Source organism: Cebus imitator, unplaced genomic scaffold (assembly GCF_001604975.1).
Source record: "Cebus imitator isolate Cc_AM_T3 unplaced genomic scaffold, Cebus_imitator-1.0 Scaffold106, whole genome shotgun sequence".
NCBI lineage: Eukaryota > Metazoa > Chordata > Mammalia > Primates > Cebidae > Cebus > Cebus imitator.
The window spans coordinates 5,059,881-5,080,470 of record NW_016107421.1 but is presented as its reverse complement, the minus strand read 5'-3'; the positions used below and the strand labels follow the sequence as shown (position 1 = coordinate 5,080,470).

At 44.5% G+C, this 20,590-nt stretch overlaps 1 protein-coding gene across 1 annotated transcript in view; it reads right to left on the bottom strand.

Annotated features, from left to right (window-relative positions):
• The window catches only part of UBE2F (ubiquitin conjugating enzyme E2 F (putative)), a 77,305-nt gene that overhangs the window by 12,758 nt on the left and 43,957 nt on the right, over positions 1-20,590 (bottom strand). Inside the window, exons 5-7 of the mRNA XM_017537671.2 lie at positions 15,757-15,824; positions 6,410-6,480; positions 1,562-1,619 (exon numbers count right to left, since the gene is read on the bottom strand). Coding sequence (XP_017393160.1) covers positions 1,562-1,619; positions 6,410-6,480; positions 15,757-15,824 — 197 coding nt within the window. The remainder of the gene's footprint in view (positions 1-1,561; positions 1,620-6,409; positions 6,481-15,756; positions 15,825-20,590) is intronic.

Here is a 20,590-nt window from a genome sequence, read left to right as displayed (position 1 = left end):
AGCCACCGCGCCCGGCCGTACCTAAAGTCTTTTAAACCCATGATCAAGAAATACACGTTGTACTGTATCAAAACCTGTCTTCAGCATGGCTTGTTTTTCTCAAGATAGAAAATAAAAATCACTTGTTTTCAAGTATAACAAACAACTCTGGAAAATACAAAGAGATGAGCAGTCTCAGGTAGTGAATATCAAATCAAAGAGAGCATCAGTCACCCTCCCAGTCGGACCTGACAAGCCCACTCCTGCACGGCAGGGCCCACAGGCCAGTGTCTGCACAGGGGCTCCGCCTTAAATCACTCTTAGCTGTTTCCACCAAATATAGTCTGACTTCTAAAAAGCCACCTTTAAAATAGTCTGTTGTGTTACATCTACTGCCTCTTGGGGTTGTAGATAAGTTAATTACCTCTCATCCTACTAAGTTTTCTTAATAACTTTGCTTTAGTTATTTAAAGAATCATGGAAGATTCACAATTCAAGGATCAGAGATTTTCATTACCTAAAACTGAAAGCCAGTGTTGTTCTATGTGTACTATCTGCCATCTGTGAATCACACATTCTCCATTTTCCTCTTCATCAGCTCAAGAGTTTTTAGGCCTGTTCTCATGCTCATCCCCTAATCTTTGCAAGTTGGTAATTTTATTTGTCCTGCTCTGCTTTCTCTAGTCCATCAGTCCATCCACCCACCCATCCCTGACCTTCCGATGTGAGCTGGGCCTAGGGCTGGAGTGTGGGTAAAGATGAGCCCTCAGCCTGAGGAAGCGGGATGGACAGGTGGGCAGGGCAGCAGGCCAGCACTGTCCAAGAGATGGGTTCCCCAGATCACCCACCCTGGGAGGAGAGGCTCCAGAGGCAATGACAGCCTCTGAGCCTGAGGGGAGCAGGAGTCTGCCAGGTAGAGGGCTAGAGGAGAGGACTGCCTTCCAGGTAGAGACACGGCCTGCAGAGGGAAAGTTCTGAGAAGGCAGAACATTCCTAGAGCGTGGGGCGAGGCTAAGAAAAGACTGGGTGGGCTGCCCACAGTGGCAGAGACTACAGCTCGGAGGAGCTGAGTCAGGACTGTATGCAGTCTGCAGTGTCCCCCGATGCTGGACCTGAGCCAAAACCCAGTTTCCTGTGCTGTTCCCCTAGGGTCCCTGCCTCGTGTTAGGTACCCAACACTTGATGGTCTTCTCTGGCCATAGGGAGTGGTCTGCACATCAGTTTGCTGTTCTTTCTCCAACATCTAGTGGCCTGAAGAGCTCAAGACATCCCTGTTAAATGAATGGTGGCCATGAGTTTTCCTATGTGGCGAGTAGTTTGGCTGTGAAGCCTGCAGTTTGAGCTCCTATCTCTGGTTCTAGAATGGTGCCTGGCAAAGCCGACAAGGATGCTCATCTGGCCCGAACTGACTGAGGTCAGTGACTGACTAAATAGCCCCAGGCAGCAGGGAGAAGAGGAGGCAGGTTGTGCCTGGCCACTGGCGTGGATGTGACAGGTAAGGACATGTGCTGCTTTCTCAGGAGGCTGGCTACTGCAGGAAGAGGACCACAGGAACAACTTATGATCAAGGCACAGACTCTACCTTCAATGTTCTTGTGGGAGCCCAGCCAGTGCCGTCAATTGAATGTTCTCTCAGTAAACTAAAAAAGACAAAGAAACACACAGTGGTTAGTGAGGAGCAGCCATGGGCGCCCTGCACACTGCTGACTAGTCCTCTTGGTACGTGTTTTGTCTTCACCTATGCCGTGCAGGAGATCTACTTTTTATCAAACCCATCTTTTCCTCTGTGGCTTGTCTGTTTCTTCTTGCTGAGGAAGGCATTTCTACCTCCAAGGTTATACACATGTTCAATTATAATGTCTTGTGGTATGTGTGTCTATTTGTTGTAATACTTGACATGGAAGTTTTGGGCAAAGAAAAAGCATGTTTAAAATAACACATAAAGAACATCTGTCAATTTAATATTCAGAAAATGACAACGGTAGCTGCGTGTGGTGGCTCAAGCCTGTAATCCCAGCATTCCAGGAGGCTGAGGTAAGGTGAGAGGATCACTTGAGCCCAGGAGATTGAGAACAGCCTGGCAATAGAGTGATTTCTTGTCTCTACTAAAAATTAAAAAATTAGCCAGGCATAGTGGTGCACGCCTGTAGTCCCAAAGGCAGGAGGACTGTTTGAGTCCAGGAGTTCGAGGTTGCAGTGAGCTGTGATTGTACCTGCAAACCTGCACTCCAGCCTGGGAACAGTGTGAGGACTATTCTGTCTCAAAAAGAAAATGACAATGGCAACAAAATGACAAGATGACAACAGGAGTAACCGAAGCTTAGATCTTATTATGTGTATGTCAGGCACAATCCTAGGTGCTGTGCCATTAAATTCACTTAATGCCTATGACCACCTGTGAAGGAAATATCACTGTTTCCCTGTCTCATACAGGAGGAAACCAAGGCACAGAGAAGACATGCCCAAGGGCACACGCCTCATGAACAGTGTTGTTCTTCCAACCTGGGCAACTCACTGGCACCGATGCTCTGAAACACTGCTGATGCAGGTTAACAACAGGAGCTCCCAGCATACGACATTGTAATAACTTTTTTTTCTTTTCTTTAAGTTCCAAAAAAAAAGCTTGAGGATAAAAGATTAATCCAGAATTCTGGATATCAATCAGTCCTTAGGTGAGGAGACCATGCTCAGGGAAGGCAAACCAGGATTCAAGGGTTTGGTGGGGTCCTATTTCTGAAGCTAGTACCTGAGAGTCCTGGTCATTACTGTCTACTGGCTGCAAAGGCACATCATACACTCGCATGGAAATGATCATTACAGTGCTCACTTCCACAGCCTATATGCTCAAACTAGGATGATACAGAGAAGACTGGCATTTTCACAGCAATCTTAAAAAGTAAAAAAAAAAATTTTAAAAAGATTAAATGATCATACCATATTTTGAAAAAGTCTAACTTATTGCCAAGCTTCCTTCTGGAGATAAAATTACTTTTGCATTTGTTGAATTATTTTATTATGCTGTGGCTTTGATCTGTACATAAAATATCAGGTTTTACAGGCTATAATTGTTACCTCTAATAAACTTTTTTGAATTAGAGTCTGTTTAAATTCATGTAAGCCAATTTAGATCAGGATAAAAGTATGCAGAGTTTGAATCAAAGTTATAATCTTAATTGTCCATGAAGATCAGTTTAAAAAAACAGATAACTAACCTTAAATTGATGATTAAAGTTTACTTTTACCCTTAAAAAGAAAAAAGGAGAGGACAGGCATGGTGGCTCATACCTGTAATCCTAGCACTTTGGGAGGCCAAGGTTGGCAGATCACGAGGTCAGGAGTTCAAGACCAGCCTGAACAATATGGTGAAACCCCGTCTCTACTAAAAATACAAAAATTAGCCAGGCGTGGTGGCACGCACCTGTAGTCTCAGCTACTTGGGAGGCTGAGGCAGGAAAATCGCTTGAACCCAGGAGGCAGAGGTTGCAGTGAGCTGACATTGTGCCATTGCACTCCAGCCTGGGCGACAGAGCAAGACTCTGTCTCAAAAATAAAATAAAATAAAAGGAAAACTCAAATTGTGTACCCTACCAACTGGTTGGATGTCTTTCTACCCTACAGAGGTATTGGTGACTTGTAGATCTGAATTGTCAACTTTTGAATAACTTTTTGGGAACCAAGTCAAATCCTAGTGGCTATATTTTGTTACTACAATGATCTAGCTAATCCTTTTCTTATATAGATCTTAATGCAACCTTCAGTTATATATTTGTCATTTATTTGTCGAATGCCTGTTTTACCCATAAAAGCAGGGAATGCTAATTGCTCTGCCAGTGCCTAGGCTCAATCAATATTAGCTGAATGAAGGGGAGGAAGGCTCACCGAGCTTTGCCATCAATAGCACAGGCAGAGCAGGAGGGCTTAGCATCTGGCCGGAGAAGGTAATGGGGAGGCAAGGCCGGCCCCGCATGTGTTGGCCACCAGTCTGGATAGCAGTGAGGACCATCAGGGGTGCAACATCCCCAGGCACTGAGGAAGTTCTAGCCTGACCTCACAGAGGATAGTCCCAGCGAAAGCTCAGGAGACACTTGGCTATCAGAGATGTTATTATACAAAGAGGCAGAGGACACACCAGGAACTGGAATAGAAGCTTGGGCTCTAGGAGAAGCTTGAACTGGGCTCTTGACTTGGGCCCTCCAATCACACAGACATGGAGCCTCTGACCCTGTGCCAGAGCAAGGGGAGGGCTCCTGCTGGGATGACAAGGTGGAACCAGAGCTACCTCTCTAAAAGAGGAAAGTGCTCCTGTGTACCAGAAATGAAAGTCAGGCCCATGGAATACCAGGCACCAATCAGTCCTGCTGTGGGAAGAGCAGAGGTCACCACAAACCAGAGGGGTGGCTGAGCTTTTCTTTCCCTTTATTCAGGACACACCATAACACTGCCACTGGACGCTGTTTGCTTTTCACTAACAAGGTGGTCTCTGTACATCAATCTGGCACATTATTTCCTTAGATTAAATCCCTAGAAGTGAAGCTGACAAGTCTAATGGTACATACAAGTTATAGGTAGTCTACAAGACTGAAGGACCAATGAAAGGTGTGCAAATATATGCACCCTCCAACAATGAGAGAGCATGTTCACTCTCTGTCACCCGCTCCCCCCCCCCCAAGAAAACCATGAGGTGTGGCTTACCACTTACTAGATTTGTGCCTGCCAATCTGATAAGGGGTAAGCCACACCTCATGGTTTTCTGCACTTTTCTCTGGTTACCGATGAGAGTGAACACCTCCTCAGATATTTACTGCCCACCTCTATTTCTCCTTATTACCTATTTGTAGCCAATGCCACATTTTTCCAGAGGACGTATCCATCTTTTTTATAATGAATAGTAAGGACTATTTACATACCAAGGATGTTAATCCAGTTAATCATTTCTCCTTCCATTTTGTGTTCTTAATTTTCATGTGGTCAAATCTGACAATCTTTTTCCTCAAGATTTCTGGCTTTTATATCAGGATACCATCTGTGCATCCCTGTTAGACTTTGCTAATCATCTGATTTCCCAGAAGATGGCAAAAGGGACAACAGAGCTTCCTATTCTGGACCCAATTCTGACTGAGGCACGGGCAAGACAGGGAAGCAGAGTGTGGCCCCCCAGAAAGCAAGCCAGGTGTCCTTGCAAGCACAGGAGGAATCGGGGCATTGGGGCCTGGACCAAATGCATTTATAACCTGCAACCATTGATGGTGGAATTTTGACGTTTCAACACGTAAAGGACAGGCATGTAAAAGGGAAGATGCTTTTCAAAAAGGTATGTCTGGTAAAATGTATTTCTAACTATCTGTGAAAACTGAAGGTGATAGTGAAGAAAGGGAGCAGTCTATACAAAAATAAAATGGGCAAATGGGCACTAACTGTACTTCTGAAGAGAAAGGCATCCTGCTGTAAGATTTCCAGCAGCCATGGCTTACACATTTCCTTTCAAAGGTGATTAGTGTTTACTTAGGAGAGAGGAACAAAAGAAAAGAAATGGCAGAGGTTGAGCATGAGAACTAAATTGGCCACTAATCACATTTCATGTCAGAAGTAGGAGAAATGTGCTAAGGAAACACTTCGTGCCTACATTCCAAACTGGCTGGGTGTGAGGTACATACGGGTAAATAAACAGCCTAAAGTCTCATAGCTGTCCTAAGTGGGGCAGGGGCTGGACTCGGGTCCAGGTGGTCTGGTATCAAAGCCCTGCAATCAACCTTGCTGCCTTAAAGTAATGAAAGGGACAAAGTGCAGAAAAAATAAAGCCCAAATGTGAAACTTATTTTAAAAACCAACCAACCCACCTATACATCTTTTCCAGCAAACTTAGGAGGAGAAATCACTGACCCCTGACATTTTGTCATGTCGGGGATCAGGGACACAAGTCATAGCAGACATGAAGATCGAAAAGTCTGCCTGCCCTAAGTGCCATGACCTATCAGGACCGTTTTGGTAGAGAGGGCAGCTGAAATACAAGTGCCCAAGGTCGTCTTGAGCCTGCCATCCTCATCTTTTCTCCTGGGTGTCTAACATTAATCGTATTTTCTCATCTTAGCTAAAATCAGCCACATGGAGAGAATGTGGTCTCCCATTTAAACAGGAGTGGAACAAGATAAGGGACCCCAGGGGTCCATCCTGGAAAGGCAAGGAGGCTGCACTAAGAATGTAGCAGGGCTGTGGCCCCCAGAGGGCCACGAGAGGACACTGGTCTGTTGGCAGAAGGTAGGGTAGGGTTTGGGAGCAGGCAGGCAACCACAGCTACGTTGGCTGAGTCTAAGCCCTTCCTAATCTCGGCCATGCTTCAAAGTCTTCTCTCAGAGGAGACAATGCGTTTAAGAGCCCGACGCTCATACACGACACTCACAAATACAGAAGAAAGAAAAGACAAGAAACTCACCTCAGACATATTTCCCCTGTCTCTGTGATGTTGGGGTGCCAGATCTTGGTCAGGCATTTCACTTTGGGGGGCTGCAACACAGAGAAAATGAGAAAGATCACACCAACAGTCTCTGCAAATCACATCTCCAGGTCAGAGCCTTACCACATTCCCTGTCTAGATGCCATCTCATGGCTTACTCAGTGTGCCATGTGACTCACTGAGCATGTGTTCAACCTTGAATACTCGCCCACCTCACCTACGAGGCATATATCAACGCGCTGCATCCACAAGGGCTGGTCTCAGCAGCAAGTCTGCCCGTGGGCTTCTGAGCTCCTCTCTACAAGCCCCATGTGTCCTGCTGGCTGACAGTGCTGGTGACTGGACCTCTGTTACCTCCCATACCCCCTGGGTTTGAGGCTGCAGGTATCCACAGTGCACTCGAGGGAATAGTTCTGCACCCTCTGGCCCAAATCAAACCAGAAGCCCCAGAGTCCTTTGCACCAAAAGTTGCTAACTATGGCTGAAAGTTACTGCTACTTACAAGAACAGCCTGTTCCCTTTGCTGGATTTTTCTGAAGATGCTACTGTCACATACATTTTCCTAGGTGAAAGCCCTAGTCCATGTTATACTTAAAGGGAGAAAGAGAATGAAAATGAATGTGTGGGGATAAAGTATATCAACATCATTTATGACTTGACAGGTTTGGATGAAGTTCTTTTAAGATTTTTCTAGGTCAGGCATGGTGGGAGGCCACCTAAGAGGAGAAAATATAATTAATGACAGATATCCAGGAGAAAAAATCTCAGCACTTTGGAGGCTGAAGTGGGAGGATTGTTTGAGGCCAAGGGTTCAAGATCAGCCAAGGCAATATAGCAAGACCTTGTCTCTCCAAAGAAAAAAAATGAGCTGGGCATGGTAGCTCTTGCTTGTCGTCCCAGCTACTCAGGAGGCTGGGCGGGGAGAATCACTTGAGCTCAGGAATTGGAGGCTGCAGTGAACTATGATTGTACCATTGTACTCCAGCCTGGGTGACAGAGTGAGACCCTGCCTCCAAACCAGAAAACAAAACAAAACAGATCTTTCTCTATTACAAAGGCAATCCATACTCAGAGAAAAGGACAACAAAAATGAAAAGAAATATATGTAAATATATAATAAATTATGTTGTCTTTCACTTTTGTTTTTTATGTAAGAATACATATACTCCCCCATCTTAACTCTACCCAGAAATAATGTGACACCTGTACATGTATTCACGCCTCTTTTCTAGGCCACACACCTAGCATGCAGGCAGCACACTCATTTTTCTTTACAGAATAAAGCTGTGCTACATATGTCTTAGTTATTTCTGCCATCATTTCAGATGACAGCCCACATTCCATGGTAGTCCTGCCTGCGCTTAACAAGCACTTGCCTACCTCTGGGCCCTTAGGTTGCTTCCTCTTCTCCCAGCCCTGCTCTATCAAAAAATGCCCATATCTTTGCTCATACTCTGGATGAAATGTTTCCTCGGATGAAGCCCAGGAAGAGGATCTGCTGGTCAGAAACCCTAGCTTCTGGTACACTGCTTGTGTCCTTCAGAAGATGTGACACCCATCCCCCTCCCCCACCCCCACAACCTGCAGTGAGGGAGAGGGTCTCTGCTCCCACAGCAAGTCTCCTTGATTAATATGCAGTAAGTGTCAAATCACGGGATCTCATCAGAAAGGTCATCTCAAAAAACAATCAACCCTTTGTGAAATGGGTAACATTTTCCCTGTTTATCATTTGCTATTAACTTTTATTTATGATGTTTTTCTGAGTAGGTTTTTTATTTTGGTAATCAAATTTTTATCTTTGATGCCACACTCAGAAAATACTTCATTATCCAAATATCCTCTTTAACTTTCCAGTAAACTTTTATAGTTTCATCTTTTCATTTATTTGTATAAAGCAAAAATACTTTTTCAACACCCTAATGAATATTCTAATTTCAAAATACCACAAAATCAGTAGACTCAAAAAAAAAAAAAATGATTACACGGACAGTGCAAATGCATGTGTTTGAGGACAAAGAATTTAGGTTCAGAATGAGTTTAAATAAATTTCACATTGTGCTTTTCTACAAATAAATGAGAATGCATTTGATACAAAGGAAGAACTGCGTCTTTCCCTTCCTGAGGCATCTGAGCTGCAGACTGCCAAACAGAAGGGCTGTGTGCATCCCTCTGAGTCACTGGATAGTGTCAGTCTAGTGTTAGGCCGAGTCACCAACTCTCAGTTTCTGAACGAACTTAGAAAACTGGCAAACTTACTCTCCCTCCCAAGCAGGTGCCCCTTCTGCAGAGGCCCTCACACATGACCACCCAGCCTGTACTACCACATCTCCCAAAGGCTTGGGGGGTAATCGCCCTTCCTGCTGTCCCCTTCACACCTTCCACAGTTTGATGTTAACACAGATGCCTCCTTTTGCCAATGGTTCTTTTAACTGTGGTTCCAGAACAGAGGGCAAAACTCTGCACCTGGCTTCTGACACACATACTTTCCAAACTAAATTGGGTCCGTAGCCCCTTCCCCCCAAACCCAGTGGCCCACAGCTAGACAAGCAAGCAATGCCCAGCCCTCCCACATTTCCCCTCAGTTCAGTGCTTGGCACGGCCACCATCACTCACCCTGCCAGGTGTCTAATCTATGACAAGTGTGGCCTTTCAAACCAACAGGGAAGTGGGTTATTCAGTGGGCCGCTGGCTACCCATGTGGAAAAACACAATGTTCCAGATGCATTAAAATTAAACATAAAAGAGAATTATAGGAGGAGTAGAAGAAAATGCAGATGATCATCTTGGGCCTTAAGCATTTCATAACATACAAAACTCAAGCAGCAAAACAAAAAAACCAAGCTTGTATATCAACTAGAGATGGCAAATGCAAAACAAAGAAAGTATTTATAGCATAGCTAAAAAAAGCTAAGAGAAAAGTTTCACATACTTTGCATGTAAGAATGCTAGTAAATCTAGAGAAAAACAAATACCCCAATGGAAAAATAGGCAAAGGACAAAATAGCAGCTCATAAAAATTATAAATAGCTAATTAGTAGGAAACACTATTCAGCATCCAACTTAAGATGAAGATGCAGCTAGACACAGAGGCTCATGCCTGTAATCCCAGCACTCTGGGAGGCTGAGACGGGCAGATCACGAGACAGGCCTGGCCAACATGGTGAAACCCTATCTTTACCAAAAATACAAAATAAGCCGGGCGCAGTGGTGCACTCCTGTAATCCCACCTACTCGGGAGGCTGCGGCAGGAGAATTGCTTGAATCTAGGAGGTGGAGGTTGCAGTAAGCCAAGATTGTACCAGTGCACTCCAGCCTGGTGGCAGTGATACTCTGTCTCAAATTAAAAAAAAAAAGAAAGAAAGAAAGAAATGAAAATGCAATTGCTTGAACCTGGGAGGCAGAGGTTACAGTGAGCTGAGACTGTGCCACTGCACTCCAGCCTGGGTGACAGAGCTCTCAAAAAAAAAAAGAAATGACAATCAGATATCAAATGAGATACAATTTCCTCCCAAAATGGCAACAACAACAACAAAAAGGCGAATACTCCACCTTGGTGAGTGGTTAGAGAAAGGGAATTTTCAAACACTGATGGTAAGGATGCCAACTGGCATTCCTCTCTGGAAGGTAATTTAATAGGATTATCAAGAACCTTAAAATGGAGCATCAGTTACTCAATACCCATAATGCCATGTCTAGGAATTGATCCAGAGGAAAGAGGCAGAAACACCTAAGATGCATGTCCCGGACTCACCTCACAGCCCTGTTTGTTCTGGGGCAGCAGACCATAGCCTACAGACCAAACCCAGGCTGGGACTGTTTTCAAATGGTCAAAGACTGGTTTTTACATTTTCAAAGGTTTAAAAAAATAAAAAAAGACTATAGGACAGAAACCATATGTGGTCCACAGAGCCTAAAATAATTATTACTTAGCCCTTTACGGAAAGTCTGCTTTATACTACAAAAGGTTGGTCAACCAGTGACCAATGATAAAGGACTGGTTTAAAACGATACATCATACAAAGAAGTGCTCTTATTAATGATGATGCAATCATGCATTGACTGACATGAATGCATTATATCTATCATATTATAATGGGAAAGCCCCGAGTTACCAGGCTATGCATAGTATTACCCCATTAGTATGTGGGATTTATACTGTCTGCAAAAGACATTAGAGAGTCATGGTTATCATCTCTGGGTGGAGAGATTGTGGGTGATTAATATTCTATTTTTGCATGGCCGTGTTGTCGCAATTTCCTACAAAGTCTAATAATTTTATACGAAGAAGAAGGGTGAGTGGGAGTTCAGGTGTCACCTGTGGTGGTCATCACTGCTAAGTGTCTCTGGCTCTCCTCCTCCAGGGCCCAGGGCAGAACAGCCCTTCCTTAGTCCTTCCAGGCTGGCCATGACCAGGTAATGTGATTTGGCCAACAACATGTGAGGAGACGCGGCATCTTCACTTCCGGGAGGAGACCAGAGCCAAGAACAAAGAGCTCCAGTCCTTTCTCCTGCTGCAGCACACAGCTTCCTCCAACCAGCTCCTGACCAACATGCCTGAGGGCTGTGTGACACCACAGGCCAGGTGGGGTCTGGGCTAAGGCTCCCTCTTCCTCCAAGGCACCCCCAGGCCATGCCACATGCTCTTCCTCTGGGCGGACCTACCAGCCTGAGGAACAGCTATTGCCCACGTCATCACCCAGGCTCCACACTACCATGTCAGTGTCTGTCTCCCCAGAGTCTGGAATTCTTAAAAGGTCACAAGTTCCCATCCTTGGCCCTCCAGTGTCTGACGTGGAGCCTGGCACAATGTAGTATCTCACTAAATGTTACCACATCAGTTTGGCCAGTTTCTAAACTGGCAAATTACAAAGCAGGCTTCAGGCTAGGAGTTAAATTTCAGAGACAAAGGGACAAAAACACACAGAAAATCTGAATTTTAGCTGTTGGGATATGGGGTGGGGGATTCCAAATAGACATTTTTCTTTTGAAAGTTTATTCTAAAATAATGATCAACTTTACTAAAAGTTTTCCAGATTCATAGTCTTCATAACAGACCTTCACTGCAGGAACTATAACTCTTAGGAGATAAGTCCTTATGAAGTACAGAAATTGTGTAAAGTCAGTCATGGCGGTGAAGCAGATGCACCCTGAGAAGCCCCAGCCCACCCCTAGGCTCCGCACTGGCCACTGCTGTATCCGCTCTCACCAACCCACGTGGCGCCCTCAGAGTAAGCCCTCACACTATCCTGAATGCCTGTGCCTATGTGATCTTCCTACATTGGTTGAATTATTTCATCTCTTTTTTACACTGTTAAGTTCATGGGGGGCAGAGAGGGGGCAACCACTGGACAGTCTGTATTTCTTGCCTAGTGTGGGAGGCACAAGCTACACATTGGAAAAAGTCTGGGCAAGACAGCTGGTACTCCCTCATGGCTCACAGCCCAGTGGGAAAGAGATGCTCGGGAGAGTCTGTAAGAAATGATTCAGGCCGGGTGCGGTGGCTCAGCCTGTAATCCCAGCACTTTGGGAGGCCGAGGGGGGAGGATCATGAGGTCAAGAGATCGAGACCATCCTGGTCAACAAGGTGAAACCCCGTCTCTACTAAAAATACAAAAAATTAGCTGGGCATGGTGGCGCGTGCCTGTAACCCCAGCTACTCAGGAAGCTGAGGCAGGAAAATTGCCTGAACCCAGGAGGCGGAGGTTGCGGTGAGCCAAGATCGCGCCATTGCACTCCAGCCTGGGTAACAAGAGCGAAACTCCATCTCAAAAAAAAAAAAAAGAAATGATTCATTATAAACATGGCAAATGCAACTACTTTTATGTTCAACCAAGTTACCACACCCTAATGGTCCCCCGGAGACTCCCTGATGGGACACCAGTGACATAAGCTGGCCCCTAAGGAAGCTGCCCCACACTTGCCTGAATGAGAGGCAGACAGGAAGAAAACACGAGAAGGGGACAGAAGGCCGGGTGCAGTGGCTCACACCTAAAATCCCAGCACTTTGGGAGGCCAACGCGGGCAGATCAGCTGAGGTCAGGAGTTCAAGACAAGCCTGGCCAACATGGTGAAACACGGTCTCTACTACAAATATAAAAATTAGCTAGGTGTGGTGGTGGACACCTGTAATCGCAGCTACTCAAGAGGCTGAGGCAGGAGTATTGCTTGAATCCAAGAGGTAGACGTTGTGGTGAGCTGAGATTGTGCCACTTCACTCCAGCCTGGGTGACAAGAGTGACACACCATTTAAAAAAAAAAAAAAAAAGTTGGGTGCAGTGGCTCCGCCTGTAATCCCAGCACTTTGAGCTGAGGCGGGCGGATCACCTGAGGTCGGGGAGTTCGAGACCAGCCTGTAACATGGAGGGGTTACAACATGGAGAAACCCTGCCTCTACTAAAAATACAAAATTAGCCAGGCATGTTGGTGCATGCCTGTAATCCCAGATACTCAGGAGGCTGAGGCAGGAGAATTGCTTGAAACCGGGAGGCGGAGGTTATGGTGAACCGAGATCGCACCATTGACTCCAGCCTGGGCAAAACTCTTGTCTCCAAAAAAATGTCGGGGGAGGCAGATAAGAAGGAAAGGCTGAGGAGATGAGAGGAAAGGACCCTACAGAAGCAGGGTAGGAACACGGTTCATACAGAGCCACCAGCTGCTCTCAGTATTTCTGGGCTTGAGAAGAGGAGATTTTATTCCTGATGAAATCTGACCAGTCCATCGCTTATGAAACTTCCAAAACAGACAGCAGTGGAAATAGAAAAATGTAGATCATCATCGTAAGAGAGCTAAAGGTCAAACACAGCACACAGAACTTCAGAAAAGCTGCAGTGGGATGATGTGTTTATTTTCCCATGGGGACTGGTAGTGGGGAGGAGGCTGAGGAATAGCAGGTATGAGAGAAGAACAGGAAAATCCCTGGGAAAATTTAAGCCTTACCCTCTATCTCAACCTCTGTGCCAGTCTCCAACTAATAAGGGAAACAAGTCTTCAAGACTCAGTGGCTTTCGAGTCATTCTTTATTCCATTTTCCTTCCTATTTCTTGAAGTCACAGGTGGGAAAGGACAGTCTGACAATCATTTTCTCACCACTTGGTGTGGCAAGAAGAGCACATGTTTAAAAGCTGGGCAGCCCTGGACATGAAGTGACCTCAACAATTCAGCCATCTACATTGGAAAGCTAATGTTGTTAACTTTAGCTTTCAGAACCCTAACTTTCTAATGTATAAAGATATGAATGTTAAGATCACCCAATGACAGGAAGATGAGGCTTGAACCCGGAACATAGAGGTTGCGGTGAGCTGAGATCGTGCCACTGCACTCCAGCCTGGGCGAAAGAGCAAGACTCCATCTCAATTAAAAAAAAAAAAATCACTCACTGAAATACCAGAAGAGAAGAATAAAGTAACGTGAATGAATAAAGTAACCTGGCACACAGAGGCTGTCAATCATGCCTGTTCCTTCCTTGGTATTTTTTCTTGTTTTGCTTTCTTCCTATAATGAAAACAAGAAACTCTGCTACTAGATGATGCCAGATACACCTGAAACAATAGTTCTCTGATGCCTCATGACTTGTCTGGAAAGTTTATCAACTGACACTTAAATCCCTGCTATGACATCCAGAATGGTGTGTCATAAACTCATCACCCTTTAATTTTAACATTATCAGAGATGGCCTATCTAAAAAGTATTTAGCAGCAAATCTAAATACAGAATTTTAAATACTGTATGCCTGGTTGTTTCCAGAAACCACCTGAGTCCAAATTCTAAACATCTGCACTGAAACCATGCCTCTGAAACCACCTCGCATCGGACAGTGTGCAGCGCTCCGTCACCAGGTTTCTCAGTGTGGTTTGGGAATGATGAAAAGTCTCAGCAGGTGGTGGATGGACAAAGGCTGGAAATGTGTATTTTCCTGTTTTTGTCTACATATTAAAAAATTTCTTGGACTGCCAACTCTTCCCCATCCCCATAAATTACATTTCACAAAGAACTCTAAATGGAGTAGTCCAGTAAAAAGTCCATTTCCATAGATTAAGGTTTGGCTTCGAAAAAAAGTGCTACAGCCACTGAAGTGAGCCCAGGTGGCTGGGGTCAGGAGCAACTTTACTCGTCAGGCAGTGGGAACACATTTCCTACAAGCGAAGTAACAGGCACAGTATTCCCAAGGCCCACATCCTCATGATGGAAATGAGGCTTTCTTTTCTATGGCAGCACCATCAACTCGTGCTTTCCTACTTGATGGACCAAGAGGGTTGGTTAGAACATGTGAGGAGGAATACATACCCACAGTGCACGCCATTAAGACAAGCACGCTGAGCTGCCCACGCCAACTCCTGGCAGTTTGGGCTGAGACACATCATACCCATCCCTGAGGTGCAGCCACGCCCTCTCTAATGCCCCAACTCAGGGGTATGGAATTATTCAGAATCTCCAGTTGTCACTGTCAAATCGAAAATGCCCAACCAAACCCCCAAATCTGAGTTTTCTCATTTTCTCCCCCATTCTTCTCCAACTCCAGTTGTCCATTCCAGTTGACCTGGTCCATCTGCCTTCTGCAGTGTGTAAGTTTTCAGGTCCACAACTGTCACCACATTTCACCACATTTCCATGTCACCTGCAACACCATCCCCTGGTTCTGGGCCACGACACGGTGACTCCAAATCAATTTCCCCCAAAAAGCTTAACTAGTCCTGACCACTTTCCAAAGTGATCACTGCTTTCCCTTCTCTGAATTCTGGAAAACTACTTTAGTATCTCTACTGTCTTCTACTTACCATTTTTATCACTTCATCAACTTTCTACACTTTATCTCTCCTTGGTCTGTAAGTTCCCCCAAAGCAAAGACATAATGTAATGGTATTTGGTATAATTATTACCTGAAAGGGTCTCTGAGGGATTAACATGAAACTATAGGTATAAATTACTTATAGCTTAAAATTACAAGTCATTATTCTCTGAAATTCTAAAATACACATTTGATAGACTTCTGGAATTTTGGTGTTATATCATAAGCAAAACTACAGTCATTTTATTAAATGCTTTTTTTCTTCAGTGTCAGACTTTAGCAGACAAGAATTACAGAAAATACACAGGCAGGCTGCCTGGTACATAGTATTCATACGTTTTTGTTGAATAAATGAATTCTCTGCTGACACTCTAAACACTGCTGATGAGTGACATTCATCCCAAAAATACTGAAGTGAGTTCTCAGTCACACATGGACACACGCAGAGGGGAGTGCTAGGGCCCCGTGCCAGTGCTAGGGCCACAGCCACAGGCAGCCCCGCCCAAGAAGTAGAACAACAGGCTCAACGCAGGCTACTCACCACCATGTTGTACGCATCGGGAACTTCAGTTTCAAACTGAAATTTTCCACCCTGGTAGTAACCCTCATCTATCAAAAAACACAAAACAAAACAAAAAAATCCTTTAAATTAAAAAAAAGGAAACAAAAAGCAAACACTCTGTTAGGATATGGCAAATACAGAGAATCAGGAGTTTAAAAACAGGCCTGTAGAGTTCCTTGGTTCCATCACCAAATGCACACACACAGGAGGGAGTCCTGCCCTTGCCTGAATAGAAATGGGCTACATGCTGCCACCCACCTGCTATCTGTCTCCTCCGGGTACTGAGCACACCCTCAGGGAAGGGAGGGGACATACTTCGGGGCCATCTGACTGGTCTCTTCGCATCCTACCATTTTCCTGGAATGCACAACCCTCTGAACACATCTCATGCCTTAAGTGACTTCTTTATCTGCTTACTGCTGGTCTCCCCAAGAGAATGTCAATTGGAGGACACATGACTAACAGTCACCAACAAACACTTACTGAGCACCCACCCTCTGTTGGGCATGGTTCTCAGCTTTGGGGACATGGCAGTGAACCTGAGAGAATCATTGCCTTAGTGAGCGCTTGGCGCAGCCTTCACAACAGAGCAGGCCCTCTGGAAATGTGGGCTGGTGGGCACCAAGGAGGATGCCCAGGGTCTGAGCCATTCACATGCTGTGTGCCCCCCACTCCCTCTTTGCTCTGTCTCCCCCACACCCTGTAGATCCCACAGGGCAGTGTCTCTCTTCAGATGGTACCGAGTCTGGGGTCAGTAAATGGCTGCTGGTGCCAGCAGAGGGCACTCCAGCATGAATAAGCTTGGAAAAGCCACCTAGGAATTAAATTATTCTCAATTTTCAAATTTGACAGAATTAGCACCATTTTAAAATGAAAAATCAACTTCCCCTAAAATATTTATCATCATGAACAAACCAGCAATATTAAATCTTGTCACTTTTCTCAATGTTTTTTATATGAAATGAATGCATGACAGCAAGTTGTTAGCCTCAACAAGTCATCATTTAAAATAAAATCCATTCCTTAAGAGTTGAGACTGGATCAACATTTATGTCTTCCAGCAGTTAAAACTGGCATTACCTGGACCCTAACATTTTTTTCTTTGCCAATTTGATAGAAGAGAAATACTAGTTCTCTTTTATTTTACATTCTCTGTTGAATACCAGTAAGGCTAAAATTTATATTATTATTGGTCATTTATGTTTTTGCTGTTAAGAACTGAATGATCAACATTCTGAAATGCTCCATTTATTACTGATATTCACCTTTTAAATACCAATATAAAGTCTCTTAAGAAAATTAGCCTTTGCTTTTTTATGTTATGAGATATTTTTCTTAGGCTGCCATTTGCATTTTGATTTTGTGGTTTCTGAACACTAGTTTTCCCTTTTTAAGATGCTAATCTTTCTGTAAGGTTTCTGTCTTTGGTATCATGCTTAAAAAAGGCCTGTAATCCCAGCAGTTTGGAAGGCCAAAGTGGATGGATCATGAGGTCAAGAAATCGAGACCATCCTGGCCAACATGATGAAACCCCGTCTGTATTACAAATACAAAACTTAGCTGGGTGTGGTGGCACACATCTGTAGTCCCAGCTACTTGAGAGGCTGAGGCAGGAGAATCACTTGAACCCGGGAGGCAGAAGTTGCAGTGAGCCGAGATCGTGCCACTGCACCAGCCTGGGCAACAGAGACCCTGTCTCAAAAAAAAAGAAGGCCTTTCCCAACCAAAATTTCATAAATACCCTTCTATATTTTCTTCTAGAAATTTAATGGTTTCATAGATTACATTTAATCAGCTCATTCATTCATCAACTGATTTCAGACTAAGGTCGTATTTTTTTTCATAGCTGGTTGCTTACTCATCCCAATGGCATTTATTATTCTAGCCTTCCTCCACTTATTTGAGATGGATATTTCTAATTTTTATAAATACACCTGAACTTGTGACTGACAGTATGAAGTCTTTGGCAAGGATACTTGTTTGGGGAAGTTTTTAACTCCAGAAATGAGAACTTTTCAAATAAGTGGCATCTTAGGTATAAAATACTCAGAGTATAATATCCTTGATTGCCAAAGCATGTGTGGATGTTGGTCTTTTATACGTACTCTGATATTGACCACTGTGGCACAGCACAGAAATCCAACGTTAGGCGTAACATTACACAGCATGAAGTCCGTTCTGTGAACTGTTACCACAGCTTTTGGGTGATGCTGCTGCACCTGCGCTGTTCTTTTCCTTAAGAATGATTACTACCCATGCGAGACACCTTGGACATGGCTGTGCTCTCGCCATTCCATCCTGCCATGCTATATTTTTTCTCTAGTTGGCTTTCTATCTCATCGATTACAGAGTTTCAACTCTATTGCCTACCACTTTCAAAGACGTTATTTGGTCTAACATGATTCTCACTTTACCTTATTCCCTCTTCTCAAGTTCTTATTTAATAATTATAAGGATTATATCTTAACTCATTAAAAAGTGAGAACAGACTGTTCTGTTTTTCTCTTTCATGAAACATATTTCTCTCAGGAAAATGATCTGCTCCTGCATCAGTATTTTTCCCCTCTTTGAAGTTGCACAGCTTTTAGATCTGATCCAAGTCTGCTTATTTATTATTGAATTTGCCCAGAAATTCCACAGTCCAACTTAAAAAGCAGCTTGGGGGCAAACTGGACTGAGATGAAACCCAAGAGCATCTCTTATTTACAAGGGTTTCCTACACGATGACCCCAGCTTAAGAGTTCTGATTCACCTTCTGCACCTGGCTCTGGGACTGGCTGGCCCAAGGTGGAGACAGTTCAGGGAAGGACTGCTCACTTCCAGAGCTGGCAGGTAGAGGGCTCATTGAGTATGTCTGTAACTGCAGCGTGCACTGTGGCCCAGAGCACAATATACAAGTCTAGGACAGGCCAATTCTGTGTTACTATCGTCCATGGCTGCTGGGGCTGAAAACATTATACTTCTCAGACAACTAGGTTTCAAAATACAATAATGAAATGCAACCAGGGAAAGTTACTGGCACTCAGCTCTCAATCAGCTGCCTCGCCCCCTGCCCCACTGTCACAATTAGAGGAATTACTCTCCTCTTCCCTTGTGCTTTAGAGCCCACTCCCCACTACCTTTGAAGAGCCATACTCCTGAGTCTTCAAGGTTACCGGGAGCCCTGGGAAAACAAACCTTTTGAAGGGGTATGTCAGCACAAATCATTGTGACAGAATCCATTTTTAGATGGCCAACATCCACACATGTTCTATCCGGGAACAAATCTGCGGACAATGCCCTCAAGGCCAAGGAGTCATGTCGGCTTCCTATCCCACCTCTCTTTTACAACCTTCTTTCCCCCTGTAAAAAAAAGGCCTCCTTCCCATCTCCCTTTGTACTAGAATGAAATGCCTGGAGGAGTAGACATTCCCAGGGGACAAAAGTACTCGTGATACACTGAAAGCAGTAAAGCCACCTCAAAGCAACACATTATGGTAGGGTTGTGCTTTTCCCTATATTTGCTATTTCCCCAACCACTGCATCTCCATCCATTCGCTTTTCTCTATCTATATCCATTTCTTTCTCTTCTTTTTTTAATTATTTATTTATTTTTGAGACAGAGTTTACTCCATTGCTCAGGGTTGAGTGCGTGGCACAATCACAGCTCACTTCCGTCTTGAACTCTGGGGCTCAGGTGATCCTCCCACCTCAACCACCCAAGTAGCTGGGACTACAGGCGTGCACCACCACATCCAGCTAATTTTTTATAGAGATTGGGTCTCACCATGCTGCCCAGGCTGGGCTCAAACTCCTGACCACAAGTCATCTGCCCATCTTGGCCTCCCAAAGTGCTGGGATTACAGGCCTGAGCCACCGCACCTGGCCTATACCCATTTCTGTAAAGGGCAAATCATGGTGTTATAAATAGTATGTCCTTGTTCACGCTGGAGTGTCTTGGGTTCAGAAACTGGGGCGTGTGATGGCAGGGATGATGAAACGTCATTTAGTACATTCAATCCCTAGACCACTGTAAAGGCAGGCATCAACCCTGTGAGAGGCAAGCAAAGAGGATGCCAAGACACAGCAGTCATGGTGCCTTCCTCCACCCAGGGTACCAGCTCCATGCCTCACCTATCTAACTAGGAGCGGGAGCTCAGAGTGAGATGGCTGTCAGAGGCACATTGTTAGAATGAAAGTGAAGTAAGACTCTGCCTGAGAGAAAGAGTCTGATTTGGCTGACTCATTTGACAATTAATGTATATGGCAGACAACTTTGATAAACCGAATGGCTGAATCTGCAGCTCCAAGCTTTGGGTGAAAATAGAAAGAATGTAGTAAGATTTTTACATATTTTGCAAGCTGCCTGCCTTGGCCGGCGGTATACATATTAGTATGTTGAAATTAACAATACTGCTGTTTTTCTCAACTCCTCCTCAGAATTCTGGCAAAAGCCTGCAAAGCTGCTCTGAAGTGAGGAGTGACAGATGTAACTACTCGGGGTGGAAAAGCATTCTGTTGTCCCTGCAGCTGACAGGGATTGGCAAAGTGATTCTGGACACTTCAGAAACTGAAGCAAAGAACACGAATGACTGAGTGACCAAGCTTCTCCAAGTCAGGTGGCTTCCCGTTCTCTACTTTCAACTAAATGGAAGAAGGAACCTATTCTAATAGTTGAAAAATCATTGAATACTTTATATGAGGACAGGCAAGGTGGCTCATGTAATCTCAGCACTTTGGGAGGCCAAGGCAGGCAGCCTGCTTGAGCTCAGGAGTTCAAGACCAGCTTCAGCAACATGGCAAAACACTATTTCTACCAAAAAAAAAAAAAAAA